General features: G+C 39.8%; 1 protein-coding gene across 1 annotated transcript in view; it reads left to right on the plus strand.

Moving 5' to 3' along the window:
• Positions 1 to 9,683: 9,683 nt before the first annotated feature.
• The window catches only part of LOC310936646 (uncharacterized protein), a gene marked incomplete at its 3' end in the record, with an annotated part of 68,802 nt that continues 59,095 nt past the window's right edge, over positions 9,684 to 19,390 (plus strand). The window contains exons 1-3 of the mRNA XM_083900753.1: positions 9,684 to 9,727; positions 10,250 to 10,351; positions 12,309 to 12,409. Of these exons, the coding sequence (XP_083756879.1) occupies positions 12,349 to 12,409 (61 nt within the window). The 5' untranslated portion in view covers positions 9,684 to 9,727; positions 10,250 to 10,351; positions 12,309 to 12,348. The remainder of the gene's footprint in view (positions 9,728 to 10,249; positions 10,352 to 12,308; positions 12,410 to 19,390) is intronic.

The following is a 19,390-nucleotide window of genomic DNA, read 5'->3' on the forward strand; positions in this document are numbered from 1 at the left end:
GGGGCAAATCATCAAAAGACTTTATTTCCACTAAGAAATGTAAAAAAAATGGATGATGGACGTGTGTGTGTGCATGTGTATGTGTACTTGTATTTATATCTTTGTAAGGTCAAAAAAAAAACTTACAATTATATCTTTCTGGGCACATTTTGCCTGAGCCACACAACTTTAAAGTGCCCTTTCAGGATTAAGACCTGGTTTTAGGGTTAGGGTTAGAATTTGGTTTAGTTTAAGGTTAAGGTTAAGGTCTTGTTCTTCCATCATAGTTGATGATGATTATGGCATGTCTGAAATTGTTGGGTTTCAGTGAGTTCATACATGACTGTGCAGACCATTCTGGGCCCGGAGCACTGTGTAGATCAGGGATGAGGAGGAGCTCTGAAATGCAGCCACATGTCCTTGTTTGGCGATGCTGCCTCTTCAGCATGGCACAGGAGCTTCTCCTGCTAATATGACACCTTCCTGGACTCGTCTTCTCCAGGTTGGTCCAGTGCTGCGGCTTCCCAGCTGTTTTTTTTAGCTCAAACCTAAAGTTCTTCAAGGAGCATTTCAGGGTGTCTTTATAACTTTTGGGGCCGCCTTGTGCTTGCTTGACGACTTTTTATTTGGTAGTCTTGTGCAGGGCATTCTGGTCACAAGCAGAGTGGGAATACTGGGAATACAGGCCTTGCTGAAGACTTCAGTATCAGGAATTCCGTCCTGCCACTAGATCATCAGCACTTTCCTCAGACAACTTGGGAGGAATTGGTTGAGTTTCCTGACATGGTGCTGGTAGACGGTCCAGGCTTCAGCCCCATAAATAATAGAATAGAGTATGGCAGCTTGGTAGACCAACAGTTTTGTCTCCTGCTTGATGCCAGTCATTTGCTAAATCATGTCTCGCTATGTTTAGGGTAAGGGGCTCGGGGATGTGACCTCACTAAAATATAAAAACAAGTGTGCGTGTGTGTGTATGTGCGTGCATGCATAAACAATGCCCAGGTTCCATGTCACAACAAATGCAACAAACTCTTTTCTGAAAAGTCAATGGCAAAATGTAAGGAACGAGAGATGCTCTAAAAGTGGGCAGTTGGAGTCTATTCTGACTGGGGTGCACAGCATTTAATCTGTGTGTTTATCTGACGTTAAAAAGCATTTGTGCCATCTAAAGAAGAGGTTAGGTGTTTTTCAATGGAAATGTTCTCTGTTTGGACTCAGATTTATGATTGTTGAAACACTGTGCTGGTCTTTAAATGGGATCTGTAATGATCAGATTTATCTCCCAGTTTAGGAATGAATGTGTTTGATCACAGTGCGTGTGTGTGTGAGCCCTGAGCTCATATTTGAAAACCATCTGCAGGCAATTGGGAGAAGTTCTTAATCAACAGAAGTAGCACATCTCAAAGACGGAAGGGACCTAAGTGATTGATTTATTGACGGGGGGGCTCCACGATCATCGATATCTTCCCTCCATCCTGTACTCCCTGTCTCCCATAGGTGACCATTGATCACAGGGAGATGAATGGTGAATGGGCGGATTAGGGTGATTTCACAGATTGGTGCTTTGCCAATTGAGCGAAGCTGGTCATGAAAGAGAGAGATGGGGTTTTAGTGGGGTTACAGTGCACTAACTCCACCATTATAATAACAGCTGCTCATTCAGAGGGCTTTTTTATTTTTATTTTTATTTTTTTAAAACAAAGTGTCTCAGTGTTGGTGAGTCAGCCCATATTTGGGCCTGACAATGGCACTAGATCCTTGTGGTTGTCATCTGGTTGGTAGCTGCAAGTGTTTGCACAGGTTTTTAAAGGATAATTCAGAATTGTGGTTGTATGAAGGACTTAATAGACAAGCAGTGTGTTACATACACGTGACTGCACTGTAGCCAGGGTCAGCCGGTGCAAGCTCTTTGAAAACATGTTTGTCAATAAATACAAAGGGAGTTTAATGCCCAGTTGATAGCACAAGAGTAATGAGTTTGATATCCAGCCTTATCTGTGACAGACATACACCAGCCATCATTCAAGATTCAAAGTGTGTATTGTCATGTGTACAGTAAAAAAAAAAAACTGTTTCTCTGTGCACCGAATTTTTTTCTTTTCTGTCCATAAGAATGCCAAACTAACAAATGTCAAAAGCAATAGATAAATAGTAAAATAATAATAATAGAACACCATATTCAGTGCGTTTGCATGCATGTCAGATTATATAAACTGCCGTATTGTTGCCTGAAATCATACGGCAGCATCTGCTCGAAATTTGTATCATGATGAACATATACAGCAGGTACAAAACATGCAGAACCAAAGCACAATCCATCTCAGCGTCATGTAAAGGTCAACAGGAAACTGATTCAGTACGCACTAGCTTATAGAGAGACACAGCACCACCTACAGAAGCGGTGTCGGACGTACACGGCCAATAAAACGATTTTCTCCCCTGCTTTGTGTACAACTGTAAGTTGTCCAATTGGCCGGACTATGGCCTCAGCTCGATTAAACTGAGCATGTAAACGTACAGTGTTGCTACAACCACCAACCTTTCACTGTTTTCTTTTGAAAACTTTAAAGGTCCACTGTGTAAAATGAAGGTAAAACCATTTTGTAATGAGCATTTTATATTTATGAAAGGAACTACCAACTTTATGAAGACTGCCAATTTGGACCACCATGTTTTTACAATAGCCCATAGTAGACAAACTAAACTTCCTTCAATTTTTGATGCTGATTTAAGGCTACATTGCCTCTCCAAAACACCAGGAAGGAGGGGGAGGTGAGGGGTAGTAATTACAACATTTACTTCACCAGTGAATGCTAAATTCCACCCAGTGTTTGTTTCACAGATATCAGTAAATTAAGAGAATTTCTACAAACAAGATTAACAAATTAGATGTAACTGATTTTGCCTAACTCGTCTCACATTAACAAGCAAAGATCACACCTGAGTGTGTAACGGCAGTTCCATTTGTGTCACGCACACACACGGACACACTGACCTGTGAGCTGCTGAGCTTGGATCACTACAGATCCCTCAGAGATCTCTGTGCAGATCGACCGCTCTCTTTCTAGAGTCAGCAAAGCTGCAGTGGAGCTTAGTGTTGACCACAGGGGAGCATTATTTGTCGATGAAGCTTTGAGTCTCATATTAAAGTGGTCGCACTGTGGTTGGCTTTATTTATCCACTGGAATTTGAAGAGCAGAACCCGTGAACGCACCCAGGACAGACATTTGTTAATTAAACTGTTCGGGGAGATGACCTTCGCTCAGCATTCGTTATTAGCAGACAGATATTTGCTTTATGTTATTCTGTCATTTGCTGGTCTGTCTCGAGTAAATGAAACTGGGACCTGAGTGTTTTTGATTAAGTGATTTGTGTTTCAGCATCATGGGTGCAATGTAGATATCAGGACACAAATCTCAATTATACTTGAACTTCGAGCTGGGCAATGAATCAATTTTTACGTTTTCACATTTGTAGTTTAGGATTTGTTTTTAATGAAAATTGGTTTTCTCTTTAATTTCCACTACCAACACTCCCCGTGGGCTCCTGTAGTTAAGATAAGATCCCTGGAAGTTGGGACGTTCTTTAGAGCCAGTAAAAAAGCTTGCTGAAGTTCTATTTTTGCTGTTGTTTACAATGGCAGAGTTTGCCATCCTGTTCATACACCTGTTTTAAGGCTTGTATTTTGTTGCACCGTTACCCTAAGGGGGAAACCACAGGACGGAAAATTCAGAGAAAATTAAATAATGACTTTCTTTATTTGTAGTTTGTTTTTAAGAAGGAAAGAAAAAATCTATTATAATCTTAAATCGAGTTAGGTGTGAGTAAATCATAGATTTTTATTTTAAAGCCATATTGACCAGCCTTACTTACTACAGCATTTGTTCTTGGAGTTGAGCACACTGTGACAACTAATGCCAGGAAGCTGTAAAGGCCTATTCAAACCAGTGTCGGATGAAAACACGCATATAACAGATTAAGTAATTTACGAGTCCAGTAAGAGAAGCGCTTGTGCTTTGTCTTTCTAGAAGCTTTGGATGAGTTACTGTCTGCCACTACTGAGTGGCTCATTACTTGTTCAAGCTAAGTGGCAACCGGATGTGTCAATCACACTGGGGTCCACTCATGTGTCATAATTTACCAACTAGCTTCTCCAAATGGGAACATTAATTAAAAAAAACTGACATTATGTGCTATTGAAGAAGACCCCAAACTGAGTCCATTATCGCCTCAAGCAAATGTTGCATAGTTACCCCCTGATGGTTATTTAGTATACTTCAGCATTGGTGTCCTTGAGAGAGACAGACATCTATGTCCACTTTTTACATAATGTTCTATGGTTCAAAGAGAATTTGTGAACTCAGAACTTGGAGTTAATAGGGTGTAAATATGAGTGATGTGTTGCCATGTGAACACGTTAAACAACCCCATTTGAAAGCAACATATTTATATACATAATCTTTGTGTGATATGTATCTCTTTAGTGCTGCAAATGTAGCCTGTTTAAATTCTAGTATGTTGGTTGTTGTTCTATGTGGCTGGTTCTCTGCAATGTAACACTCATTTTGTCAATTAAAAGAAGACGTGCATAAACACTGATTAAATCCTCCGTTAATGTTCTTCTTCAAAAGTGACATTCAATCAAATGCTACGTTTGGCCTTATGATAGAGAGTTCCAAGTTGCATAGACTATAAGTAAGCTGACTTATCAGGCTGATGTGTAGCCCCACATACTAATTGTCAGTAATAAGTGTTGTCGGTATGAATAATGTAATTTATATTATGATGAATTTGACACATCATCACAGATCATTTACAGCTGAGGCTTCACAGTGAAAAACAAAAACACTTTATTTACTGATGGAAAAGTCACCTGTCTTTGTTTTGTGTGTGGCTGCCAGCTTGAATTAAGTGACAAACACATATTTTCAGTTATCAGGCAGCCCAACTTCCATATCAGGACCCTTGAAGAATCGATGCTGAAGTGCTTTTGTGACATCAAGTCACACAATGTACATGTATTGCTCCAGTTAAATGAGCTGTATGCAAGAAATGTAATCGGAGAATAAGGAAACAGGTTAAATTGTTATAATGGCTTCGGCGACAAAAATGGGAGGAGGGGGAACAACAACAACATAATATGTTTAATCTAGACTACAGTACCTATTCTAAACTCAAGTTGAATATCCTACAAATCGCCCCATACATACAAGCCTGAGCAACTGAAACAAATAATGCACATTTTACCTATTCACATGATATGTGAAAGTATAATGACCCGAGTCTTCATCTCTAGTAGTAGTAGACAGTTGTTTAATTGTGTTTAATTCCGGCTCACTTTGAGATTAAACATCTTTTTATAGGTTGTTCACAGCCTCTGCAGTTTTTGCCAATGTTGGAATAGAGACTTTTTCACTGAAGGGATGTGTTTGTGCAGCTGTTTTGTAGAACATCCAGTAGGCTGTGCCATCTCTTTCTCTCTCTCTGAGCCGCTCTGTGATTGGTCAAAGTCTCTCATCATAGGCCAGATTTCTACAAAGCAAGAAACAGAGCCAAGAGGGGGTGCAGAAGTCTAGTTCTCGCTCACATATCTTCATTTAAATTAGGCTGGAAGGTTATTATTGAATTATTGATCAGCAACCACAAATATGTGGACTACCCCAAGGACATAGGCTAAGGTCACTGTCTCAGGAATGCCTTTGTGGGAAACTGGACAGATTGGCACAGCTGCTAACTTGGATTCAGGGATGAATTTTGTTACTTTTTTTTTGTGGCCTAATGTCACCACAGTTTATCCGTTATGCTGAGGTGACTGACATCGTAGTGGGTGGTGGAGTTTTGATTTAGTTGTAATTGTTGACGTTTTATTTGGACTATTAATAAAATAGTTTGTCTGTCTGTATAGTATATGATTTCATAAAGCCAGTGTGTGTGTATATTCTTGTATTTGTGGATTTGTGAGACATTTTTGGCAAAGTGAGGTCATTTAAGCTGGTCCTCACACTTTTTGGGGGTGAAGACCTGGTTTTAAGACCTGGTTTTAAGGTTAAGATTAGAATTAGGTGAAGGTTAGGGTAAGGGGCTAGGGAATGCATTATGTCTAAGAGTGTCCTCACTGTGAATGAAGTACAAATGTGCATGTGTGTGCCTGCTCCACATGTCTGAGCTCAGTGTCACTCTGCTTTGATGATGTTAAACGGGACATGAGAAAAACTGTTTGACTAACAATAACTGTGTTTCTATTGATCTACTGCCGCTTTGAGGAGCTGCTTATACACGCACACGCAGACACACACACACACATTATATATTCTGTCGTCTTTTCACTTTTCATTAGCTGCAGTGATAAAATATGGCAGAGCTCAGATAAAACCACAGAATTAACTCTTGCTTTCATCTGAGGTAGAGTCACCGTTTGTGCTGAAACTGAACAAATGTGAGGAAGAGGATCCTCTGCACTTTTTCTGTCCTTGGGTGAATTGAACTAAAAACTAAAAGCTGATGATGAAGATGTTTCAGTGGGGGAAAACTGAAAACCGCTTCATTTTCACTCAACAGTGCAAATAAAACATGGTTTTATTTCAGAGGCTGCAAAAGCATTGTGTGTAAATGACAGGTGAATCTGCTCATCTGCTGTAGGTGTCCTGAGCTCCATCCCCGCTTTCGTCAGATCGCAACTCATCCTGCTCCTGTGCTGAAGGTAAGCTGTGTTCAGTCAGAGTATAATTTTATACTATTCTCTTTATATGAGTCTTTGGTTTGAATCTTGGAAAAATTGTAGTGAGTACAGGTGACTGCATTCTTTGTGCTCACTGTGCTGAGAACATAACATAAAACTACTTTTATTTTATTTTTATTTAAATTTTATTTTATTATTTTATATCAGTGTAACTTGTTATCTGAAAATGGGTTTTCTCTGTTTTATTTTTAGTTAGACAGTCTTTTCTGACATGAAATTGAAGTTTGTGTTACCTTGGATACGGCTTAGTCTCCCACCCCAAAGTATATAGCAGGCAAATCAGCGATTTTAACTTGCATGGGGTACTGCTGTCTTCTTTAGCAAGTTTGTGTTACTGGGGTAAATCGCAAATAAGAATTTTGAACACAGACGCCACAAAATAAGAATGGAATGATGGAATTGCTACATTTGAATTGGAGAAAATAATGGATCATATGATTATATATATGATATATTTTATTGATTATATGAAAAGCCAGTCAGTGGCGAGATTCTTCCACTGTCCCAAAACGGGACCAGGGGAAGGTGGAGAGGGCGAGGCAGAAAGTAAATGAAGAAGATGGACTTCCTGCTTACTACTGTGTTAATTGATTCAAGCTATTTTCAGCACTTGGCACCAACCTTAGCCCCAGGTGAGTAGTAGTTACCTGTTGTTTTTGTTGTGTGTACTCAGTTAATCATGCGAGTAAACACAAATTATCCACATGTGCGCGAGTAATGCGATGTGGAACATTGCTTTCACGTTCAGTGTGAACACACGTTAAGAGTCCAGAGTTTCTGTCGGTCCGTCTCGTGACAGTGGTTGTATTGTAGCATCCGACAGCAGTGTCATCGTCATCACACTTTGGTGGACGGTGCTGTTGTTTATGTCAGACATGTTGTTCAGAGGTTGCTCTCGCCGAATTAATCATAAATATAAATGTCTGCAGTCTGTCTGCACCTGTACGAAAAACCAATATCCATCCAAACTTGACGTTTTCCGCTCACCTAATGAGAACATGCCACCAGTCGTCCACCAGAGAACCTCATCATGTCAGTCCTTCACGGGACGGCGTGGGTGGAAGGCTTTGGCTCGTACCACCTCTGTCACTCAGGGGTTTATTCATCATCACCGTGATCCTTGAGGCTTGTCATTGTGAGCTCAGCTGAAATGTCCTGACAACCTGAAGAAGTCTTGTGTCACAGCTGCTGCCACACAACACTCTCAGCAAACATCCTTTGTGTAAACACCAGTTGAGACATGGTAATAATTTTGTTAAATTTCCGTCTGTGATTCTCTGAGTGTTTCTGCTCCAGTTTTGCACTTTGACAGTTTTGGTTGAGACTCATGTTTTCCCACCGTGGCCTCTCTACTGTTGCACCTGATATTTATGTAAAGCAGAGATTGTTGTGTCAGACGCCCCGCATTGAGTCACTGCTCACAGTTCCCTGATTGGCATCCTCAGAAACATTTTCATGATTTGCTGTTTTTATTTTGCATAAAGCAACAGAAGCTTTTGAACATTTCTGTGCCATTTCCACCCGACATCCATTCACCCTCCACTGTTGCTCACAACAACAAAAAATAACAGTGGATCACAAGTTTCATTACTTTGTGAACCCGATCTCATTCAGAAATCTCCATATTTGCAGCCTGGCTACTTTCTGTATTCTCACATTGACTTGTTGTTTTTGTATCAGTTTTATCTCACTGATTATTTTGTATCGATGGTCACACCCACTTTCATCTCCACCACCTGCTGCTGACAGTGATTTAACGTGAAAACATTACTCTGTTTCAGCATCTTCTGATTTTTGCTGCTGCATATCGAGCAGCACGTCAGTAAGACTGCAGCGACGGAGGAGGACACCTCTTCAAGTTTCTTTTATACATTAATATTTTCTTTTTTCCTTTCGTTCCTTTCATGGATTTTTTTTCCAATCTTTGGTGTTTGTAAAATTTAAAGCTTTAGTGCGTAACTTTTTGTTATTTTGAGCTATTGGTTCACACTGATGCTGATCAAGCCTGTCAGCTGCACGTGACTCTCTCTCTGTGACTCTTTGTGTGTTGTGTGTAGTATAGCAATGTTTTGTTTTTGTGCATGTGGCCACATTCCCACACTACAGACACAGTGAGATGCATTTTACATCATAACTGAGACGGCAAGGTGGAAGAACCACACGGCATGAGTAAAGTGACACAATTTTTGATTTTATTTTTAATCACACATCATGATTTTGACTCACAAATTAAATTGAAGCAGCAATCAAGAGCTCCCTGAATGGTTGCCTGACCAGCTGCTTGCATGTACCAATCATAACTGCTGCTTTTTCCTTTACCATACAGCTCCACATTTCCTGGATAGATATGTTTTACTTAATAAAGGAGAAAACATGTTATAAATTTATAAGCAGAAGCACTTTGTGAACCACAAAGCCATTTATATATTCGATTGGAATTTGCTTTAAAGTAAAATCTCAATGATAAAGGTCACAGTTACAGTGAATTTAGTGGAATAGACATAACAAGACAATTTAACTATAAATACTCAAGTAAAGCTTTACTTTCTCACCTTTCTACAAGTCCAGTCTCGACTGATTCAATGACTTTTGGAGAACTATGACCTTGATGAATGAGAATCTACACATATCTTTATACAAGGATACCATCATTTGTACACTTCCTGCAATGCATCTGTAGCACATCTTTTTTCCCTTTGTGTGTATTTCATTTTCGGATATTGAAGATAAGCAGTGATGTGTTTTGTTGACCTTCGCCTCGCAATCATTGTTTCTGCAGATTTGTTTATAAGGGCGATGGTGTTCTTTTTTTCTCCCCTGATTCAAGAACTCGTCACCATCACCGTCAAATGCTGTTTAATAGGTCAACACACATCTCTAATGATCTCTTTTTTTCCCCTCAGTGACGAGGACAATGTGGTTACTGCTGCGTCTTAGCCTGTTCAGCTTCATCTCGATGGCATCGCCGCTCAACCCTGACGACCCCAATGTGTGCAGCCACTGGGAGAGGTCAGTGTATAATAAATGGACTGCTGCCACACATGTGGTTTGAGGACTGGGAGACTGGGCAAAAAGCAGTCATGTGGCTCGGCACCTGCTGTGGTCAATGAGCTCTCCCTGTCTTCATAGTTTCATCTGACACAATTTTCCATATAAAGGGAACCCTCAGCTCAGGTGGGAACACACTGACTACATCTCAGTGTCACAGCTCAGAACAACAGGTGGACATTAATCAAAGTAAAAATCCTGAAAGTTTAAAAGAAAATCAAACTCAGAGTTCAGAGGAAGAATTGATCTCTATGTAGTTTCCTGGCTCTTCACCCATGGATCAATTCTCCTCATCTTGATGATTCGTCTTTAAGAGTAAACGGTATTGACGGTGGCATCACGACAAATTTTTGAAATATTGACAGATTGGAGAATATTCTGTTGCTCCATCACTGTGGTGCTGTCTTCACGCTCCTGCCTGTGAATGTGATTATGAGGAAACTGTCGTAGCGGATCTGACCTTTCCTGTTTCTGTCCTTGTAGCTACGCAGTGACTGTGCAGGAGTCGTACGCTCATCCATTTGACCAGGTCTACTACACCCGCTGCACCGACATCCTCAACTGGTTCAAATGCACAAGACACAGGTATGAAAGGGTATTCTACATGTTCCCACTTCTTTTTGTTTTCAGTTAAATACAAACTTTTATTTGTCCCCAGTGAAGCCTTGAAGTGTTCACAGGGCAGTTATAAAAAAAACATTTATATTTAACATCCTGGTGTAGGTTTTCCTTTTCTGTGTGTGTGTGTAGAGGTGAGCGTTTGTAGCCTTGTATGTGGTGTGTAATAGTAATCATAGTTTGATTGCATATCACCAGCATCTCGAATGCCTGCTACAAATGGAGAATAAAATGATCTTATAGTATGGCATTTTATTCATGAAAAACAGGAAGAAGTGCATATTTATGTAAGAGAAAAATAATTATGGTTAAAAATAATGACACATTGATCTGAAAGAGATGCATAAAAACAGACAATATTATTATATGTATTATCTTTGCTTGACTTGGAATGATGTATTATGGGTCTTTTTTTAATTATCATTAGCATTAATATTAAGACCGTTTCTATAATCACGTATGTTTTCCTGCAGTAAGTATTGATCTTTTCAAAACAAAAACCTTCACTCATCCACAGGTTTTATCGCTGTGAAGAAATATCTCCTGAAACAGTTACATTGTACAGTATTTGCTGTTTGCCTGCTGATGACTGACAATGTTTGCTCTGTCTGTAAACATAATGAGGATCCAATACAAGTTTGACACGTTTCTGCTCAGTGACATTATGACGTTATGACTCGTGTACAGGGAAAGTCAGGTTGCCACTGTACCCCCACGCCGCCGCCATGGTCATTCTGATGAGTGTCTGTTGTGTCGACTTTAATGACCCCATTAAGCTTTATAGCCGCCAGTTTAGCTCCCGCGTCTCCGAACTGAGTCATTGAACCTGATGTGAAATGTCAGAAAACATCAGTGTCCTTGAATGAGTCGCACGGACTCCCCGAGACGCTTGAGTTATGATCGTCATTCAGAGGTGGAGGTGTGAACAGATAGGGAGCAGCGTGTCCACGATTGGTTCATCATTTATTTAATATGAATGTACTGTTACACAGGATAGAAGATGTGAATTTAAAAAGTCATACTGTTTGTTAAAGTTTAAATCATTTTGTAAATCACAACAGTCTCACTTTCCATTTATTTTCATAAACGGATAAGGTTGCAACTCTTAAAACAGAATTAACTCAAATTCAAATATTATATTTAAAATTTAAAAATAAGTTTTGATAACTTTTTATTTTATTCTGATGCATGCATGTTCATAGCATGCATCATAACTATTCGTAATCTTAGCAGCCCTGTTCTTTAGACAACGTCTGGCCTATCAGTACAGGGATAAGTTCTGTGAGTTATGCTGTAAACGGGCAACATATTTTGTGCTTCCTTCACTTTCCCAGAAAGCTACAGTTGGTAATTCAGGGATCTTCAGGGAGCAGTGAGTTTGAGACCTCTGGTGTAATTGTTTCCAAACATCTGTTTCTGCCTGTCCAGACAAAAAGCACTGAAAAGACTTTTCCAACTAAAATGTAGCCAGCAGCGTTTCCAAACTCCTCCAAACTCTAGTTTCAGTAGGACTGTAAATAATGACTGATAGTGTATGAGATGCCATTGTGTCCTTCATGTACGTTTTGCCCTTTCTGAGCTCTTGTAGAAGCAGGGCAGCCTCTGTGGACAAAAGTGTTCCTGAAAACGTTCAGAGGGGCTTTATGTAAGAGAAATGCAAATGTCCACATCAGGAAGTTCTCCTGTCATCTCAGTATGTCACATTTCGAGTGAGTCCATGTGTCTCCTGCAGCTTGAACCAGGTGTCAGGTTTTTTTTTTACCTGGATGTTCCAGTCGATCTGCTGCCAGTATGAACATGTCTGACCCAGACAATCTCCCACTTTGTCAGGTTTATCACATTTGTCATATGGGTGTGTTCTCTCACCCAGTTGGGTTATGGGTAAGGGTATCTGTCTAATGGTTGTGTGTGTGTGTGTTTGTAGGATCAGCTATAAGACAGCCTACAGAAAAGGTGTGAGGACCATGTACCGGCGACGCTCTCAGTGCTGTCCAGGATTCTACGAGCTTGGAGATCTCTGTGTCCGTAAGTTGTCTTGATATTTTTTTCACTTTGGGTCTATTAAGCTAAAAAACGTGCCGAACTGAACCGTGCCACTGAGTGGAAACACGGCTAAAAACTGTGTGCAACCTAAAACAGTTGATGGAATTACAGTGTATTAGTGAAAGCATTCTTAATTTACTTCACCTTTTCCACAATAACATATATTGTTTTTTTCAAACAATTTTCCTTTTTGATCAATTATCAACACAAAACCAACCAGCAGAAGTTTCTCCAGCTGCAGATGAAATATTTTTTATTTATTTTCGGTGTAACAGTTATTTACCTGTCACCTGTTTATTTATTTTTTTTCGTTTTCCACCTGATACACAAAGTGTCCATGTTTGTGGAAATTGCTCTGTGTTGCTGCATCTCAGTCATTATCTTTTCACTGGCACCAGGCAGTTTTCTGTATCTGCATCAGATCAGTGCAGCTCTGTTACACAGTCGATGATTCAACTTTGACCTCAGCTCTGAAATCACAGTAAACAAGAGGAAACAAAAAACATGAGACGAGCAGACAACCATAGTGTGTGTTTTAAAGTAGCGGAGTTTAGTTTGAGGTTTAGGTCAACAATAGGGCTGTTGGGACAAATTGCATTGTTTCATAATTGTTGGCACATGCAGGTTTATAAATGTATGTATGTGGCAAATCACACGTTCTATTTTCTGAATTGTATTCCCACTACTCAACAAGGAAACATTGTCATGCATCTTTCTAATGACAAATTTACAGTTTTAGTGTTTTGGGTTGGTTTCATGTTGGTCTTTTTTTTTTAGGATTGGCTCAATATAATTTTTTTAGGGCAGGTGCAATATCGATCTTTCTTAAGCTGAAGCTTTTGTATAATTCTGTGAATTATATGTCCTTCTGTTTGTAGTCTTTGTTGTTCTGTGTAATGTTCTGCAGCTGTTGCTGCACATTTGCCCATGGAAAAATCTGATTTGGGAAAATAATTTGATTTTATCTGATTTTGAAACCTTAAAACACATAAAATACTTCTCTTAAATTAGCTTTTTATTTATTTATTTGATGAGAATGCAAAAAGAACAATCAGCAGCATTGCAGGTATTTCAGCTCACTGTCCCTAATAAACTGACCATTGATCATTGGTGCTGCCAGAATTTTTTGTTTTTTTCCAGTGATACTTTTAGTGAATTTGTACTTGATGCTCATCCCTGGAAGCAATAGCTTTAATTGAGAGAAGTTGTTTTTTTTCCTCAGTGTTATTTATTGGACTTCTTATACATCAATGTTGAGAAAAGACTGAGAGGAGAGTGTAGTCAGTAAACATCTGCTGCCGTTTGTTGACATAAAGATCTTCCCTTCTTCCCAAGGAAAATCTTTTTTCTTTATTTGTTTTGTTTTTTTGTTTTGTTTTTTTAAACAAAGTGCAGAGAAAGTGAGACATCGACAGTGGACAGAGAGTGTAGAACTGACAGGAGAAAGAAGAATGTCTCTAATCTTCATCTTAATCTCAGACTAATGCTTCGTCCTCCTGCTTCTGCTGAACGCGTCAATTATCCAGCCTACATGGTAAACTCTATAGAGCGGCACTGCTTTTTCTCATGGTACAGAAGAAGTCAATGGCTCTGCCTCGGGGGATGGGGAGTGTGCCGTTGTGTGTCTTTATTTATACATCTGCTGGTAAAATGACTTTATTACATTGTCCCGGGGATGGGGAAACACTCTATTGTATGACATCGCTCACATTGGCCAAAGAGCTTAAACGCTTGGAGCGACCAGTGATGGCTCGCTAATGCTAACAACCTCCGACAGGTCTTTTGTTGTGTGGTAGGCACAGCATGAGGTAAATAAAAGGATTCCCTCTTCCCCTCTGCAGCAGCGGGAGGTCATGGGGGAAGGAGTGGGATGTTTCCCTGCTTTTGTTTTCTGGCTGCTTTGTTTATGTTCCAGTTTTTATTTCCTGCTTATCAGGAAGTATAAAGTGTTTACCTTTTAGATGAAATTGCAGTTTGGGTTGCCTTCTTTCTGTCTGAACCCAACCTAAGCTCCCTGACATGCAGCTGTTACCACAGTAACCACTTGTTTTCCCAGTTTACAGACTCATGAAGAGCAAATGACCATCAACACATATATGAATATGAAAGATTTCCAGTATAGCATTAACAGTATCTGGGTGAATGTAGGTTTAAGATGATTTAGTGCATCGCTTCATGTTCTACTCACAGATGATCTGACCGGGTGTTTTTGTGAAAAATACTGGACGGAATGGAAATATTATCAGATAAAGTGATATCATCAGATGGAGTTTTTTTTCTTTCTTTTGTGCTGAGATGAGTGGATTATGGGTGGTTGATGGTTGGAGGAACGTCCTGGTTATGCCACCAAAGTCATAAGTCATGAGTCATGAGAGCATACAGGCAAACATTGTGATATTTTTTTATTGTGCCTCATATTTTATTTCATTGTGAGCCTTGATATTGGAAAGGCACTTCTCTATTTTGTCTCACATATTAATGTCAAGCACTTATCTACGACGACTCTATCTGTTGTGTTATCTAGTGTGTTGTTTGATTGGCTGTTAAAAAATCTCATTTATGAAAAAAAGTTTTAAAAAGAATTATACATAAAAAACACACACACAAGAGAACACAAGTATCCAAAAAGGAGCAGGATAAAGTAAAATTTGTGTTCTCTACTTATATACTTTACAGTATAAAGTATAACCTGACCTTTTACCCTTTGTCAGTATAAAGTTTATACTGATATAGGGCAAAAGGTCGGGTTGAACCCTGCCAGTCCATCACAGGGTTAACATGCAAAGATGAAGAGCCATCCACTCTCACACTCACACTACAGAGGACAAGGAGAAAGGCCTGAACTAGAATGCGAAGCGGCGATCGACTTGCTGTGAGGCAACAACGCTTTTACGTCTCTGCTAAATAATTCAACAGCGTCAAATATTTGCAATCAGCCTAAATCCACAAGTTACCCTTCAAAAAACGATGTTCAACCCAAACTAAGTATATACAAATAGTTCATCCAAATGTATTCACAACCCAAATATCCATGCAGTATTAAAATAAAAATAACAGTGAAGAGTGAAAGAAAATGTATTTTTTTTTTGTATCTCATAAACTTAATTTAACTGAAGTGCACATACTCTGCTTTGTGGAATGAGCACATCTATGTATGAGCTCTAAGTCTTTTATTGTCTAGTAGCTTTTTATGGATTTGGTGTTCATTTAACTGTTTTCATTTGAGGGACAGTTTTTAGTCTTTACCAACATCTATTGGCTTTGACCTCAATGTTCTCCTCCTTGCACGTAGGAAAAACAATGTTAGCCTTCAGTTCCTGTATCATTAAAACTCAAACGCTTGTTTAGTTTGTCCATTTAAAAACACGATGGTCCATGAGGCAGCTGTGAAGAGACGCCGCTGAGGAGAAGTGTTGGTCGATGCTTACGTCAGCTCTCGCTCTCCAGCGTCGGGAGCTTGAAGGGCACTGAGGACGGCTTCAGCATGCTGAGACAATAGCTGGAATTAGGTAGTGATTATTTATTTTGATATCTATTCATCTTGTTGCTGATGTAATCCACCAGTAGCTGTTCCTGGATGAAAGGATTATTCGGCTGTTTAAAGATTCATCAGGATTCTGTGTCTCTGGCTCTCTGGGGTTTCTGCCTGAAAGTGTCAAACAGAACCCAAGTTTTTCAAGCGGTTTACTTGGTGCGTCACATTTACTTATTTTAATGCTTTATGACCATATTTCCTAGAGTGAGGAAGGAATGTGTCACCTCCCGGCAGTTAAATGTCGTCCTCCACAGCAGCTGGAGATAAAAACCTTTAAAAGCCTTTTTATAGCTGCACACAGGTGACAGCCAGAGGCCGGAGGCGCCGTGTTTTCAGGTCGTCCGTCCCTCACGTTCTTGTGAACGTGACATCTCAAGAACGTCTTTAGGGAATCCTTTCAAACTTGGCACAAGCGTTCACTTAATCTCAAGGATGAGATTTTGGTGGTCACTCAGACAAATCTTTGTTTTACCTTGTATACGTGATTCCCTGGGGGGGAACTTAGGCAGAAACTTTCACCTGGACTGAAGAGATTTTGACCTTCAAAAGTCAAGGTCATTGTGACCTAATATTTCTATGAATGCGATATATCGAAGATACTGTTGAATGTGTATGAAATGCACCATGACTTGATCAGAGATGACAGGAAATAATATGTTAAAAGACTCATATTATACCCTATTTTTACAAGTTAACCGAATTCCCTGGTCTCCTAATGAACATGTGACATTTGTGGTCAAAATACCAAGATTAAAACGAAACTTAATGGGCAGGAAATGACATCAGCCACAGAGACTACTGGGAGCTAACAGTTAGCATTTGGAAAATGATAATTTGCAGGCTCTAGCAGGCACATTGCCGTCATATATAACATGTATCCGCTGGACAGATAAATCCTCTGAGGCTGGAAGTTTGTGTAGGACTCTGTGATGCATTGTGGAGCCAAGAATAGAACTTTTCTCAGACTTCCGGTTTTTCGGATATCGTTGCCCTCACCAGCACTCTCCCGTGTTTTGCTCCATTAAGGCTTAATGGAGCAAAACACCAAACCTAAACAGTGCCTTAATGTTTAAGCCACCCACTGCCACACACCCAATAATGCAGCTCATGGCACTTCAACACATGGAATGCCAACAGAACACTGAGCTGCAGTAATGGGTCAGAAAAGCCTTAACTACCCTCAAAATCCTCTCAACCAGAGATGAAAAAGAGGTCCTGTAGTGGAGATGTGTTCAAATAAAAGACAGCTGAGGGTGGAGAGAAAGTTATTGACAAACATGCCTGTGTGGATAATGTTATACCACTCTCTTATACACTTGGTTGGTGGATATTTAACATATTTACAGTCAGTTGTTGTTGCCCTGTCATCTCCTCTCATGTGATATAATGCTCTGCTGCTTAAAGATTAGCGATAAGCAAACATATGAAACAGCGGGACAGATGCTGAGAATAACAGGAAGTTCATTCATGTATGTTAATGACACAACAAACTGTCACCTGTTTCACAACACATTATAAATGACCTTATTATCTTTCGTTGGAGTGAGCAAAATTATACAGGGAATTAAAATCAGGGCTGTTCCTCTCGCCCTATAAACTTAAAGTATTTTTTTATTTGCATGATTTAATTAAAATAAGCAAATTTGAATAGCTTTATTTGCATGAAGTGATATGCTGTTTACAGCTATATTTTCCACATCACTAACTTCCCGTTATTACACCTCATTCGTTACGTATCACACAAAGGTGTGCATGTGTCACATATAACGTTGGTTAGATGCACAGTGTAACGCGGTGTTCTTACAGAGACTCGCGCTGTGGCAGCCAGAGCAGCTGCTGTCCCTTCAGTGAGCACAATCCTTAGTTTCTTTTCTATTCTGGGTTTAACACCAGGACGTTTGGTATTTTCTTTGACATTTCTTTGGAGAATGACCCTCTTAGCGAGAAGAATTTCTCACAGTGAAGGAGGAAGTGCATCTCCATTTCCACCTCCACACACACAGCTGTGTTTTATTTTCAGCCTGCCTCTCTTTCTATTGTGCACTAGCGGTCAGTGAGTCTTTGTTTGGTCAGAATCAAGCTCAAGTTTTCTATTTGAACTTGAATAACAATTTAGTTGACTCAAGGATTCAGTTCAGTTTTTTTTTCCTCAGTGTTCGAGATATATATTTTTTTTTTGTGTAATTTATGAGTTTGATTTTATTGTGGTGGTTGCGGTCGCTGTCTTTTTGGTTAGTTTAATCTACAGCTGAAGATTGAGAAGGCTGTTCTGTTGTCAAGGCTTTGAATGGCTAAGTGTGTTTTACACTTGAATATACAGTATATCTTTTTTATTATTATTTCAGTGCCAAATTCTTTTGACTGCCTGAGCAAGACGAGTCAAATCTCCGATATTGTAATATTGAACGCTTTGTAATCCATCAGTCGCATTAACATACAGCAACTCTGCTCACTGTTATTGTGCAGCAACAACTCTGTATCAGACTCATGGTGTTAGGAGCCAAGTGTGTGTGTGCGTAGCTGACGATTCTTAATGCAGGAGGAGGGGTGAAAAGCTGTAAAACATTAACACAGTGCTGCTGTAAATTTAGAGAGTGTGACCTGTCTGTGGCTAAAACACCATAAAACTCATATTGGTGGGTTTTCCTGTGCTGCAGCCCTTTTGTTTCACTGCTCTTCTTTCTCATCTCATTTTAAAAAGCAGCCTCGAACATGTAAACACACAGGTAGCCCTCTCTCCCTCTGTGTGTATGTGTGTGTGTCATTTATGAGATCTTCATCTGTGCACATATTTATGCACATCAGGCCACCTGGTTCTCCTACATGGAATCATCTGCACAAACAGAGCTTGAGCTGCTCCTGCAGCTGCTAAAGTCTCGGAGCTGTCAGTCCGACGTCTTCAGCTCGTCCTGATGTAAGATTCACTGTCACGCTCGGATCCACAGAAACTGAGCCACAGAGGAAGCGAGATAAAACTCAGACTTATGACACATACTATAATTAAAAGATCCGGGTCTTCATTTTAACTCGACTGAACATCTTCATGCTTCGTAGGTGTGTTATGTGTTTGTGCTCTCACCAACGGAAAATATTTACTGCACTTCTCAGCGTTTTCCCAGCATGGACTGGACACACATCCATGCTGACTTTACACTCTGACGGTTGTTTAATAATGTTGCTGTAACAAACGTGACACCGCGTGGGAAAAGTCTAAATTTAAATACATTTTTGGGAAATTCACATCGCGGAAGATCGTGTCAGAATTGAAATGAACTCATAAGATAATCCTTTATCTGTCCCACACCGGGGGAATGTACAACCGTTAGTTGATGGTAATACACTCCAGCTATAATCAGCTGACAGCATGCTGTCCTCAATTTATTAATCACGCCATAATCACAGCCAATCTCTCACCAAGGCGGTCCGTT

The sequence above is a fragment of the Microchirus variegatus genome (genome assembly GCF_963457635.1).
Source record: "Microchirus variegatus genome assembly, chromosome: 14".
NCBI classification, from domain to species: domain Eukaryota; kingdom Metazoa; phylum Chordata; class Actinopteri; order Pleuronectiformes; family Soleidae; genus Microchirus; species Microchirus variegatus.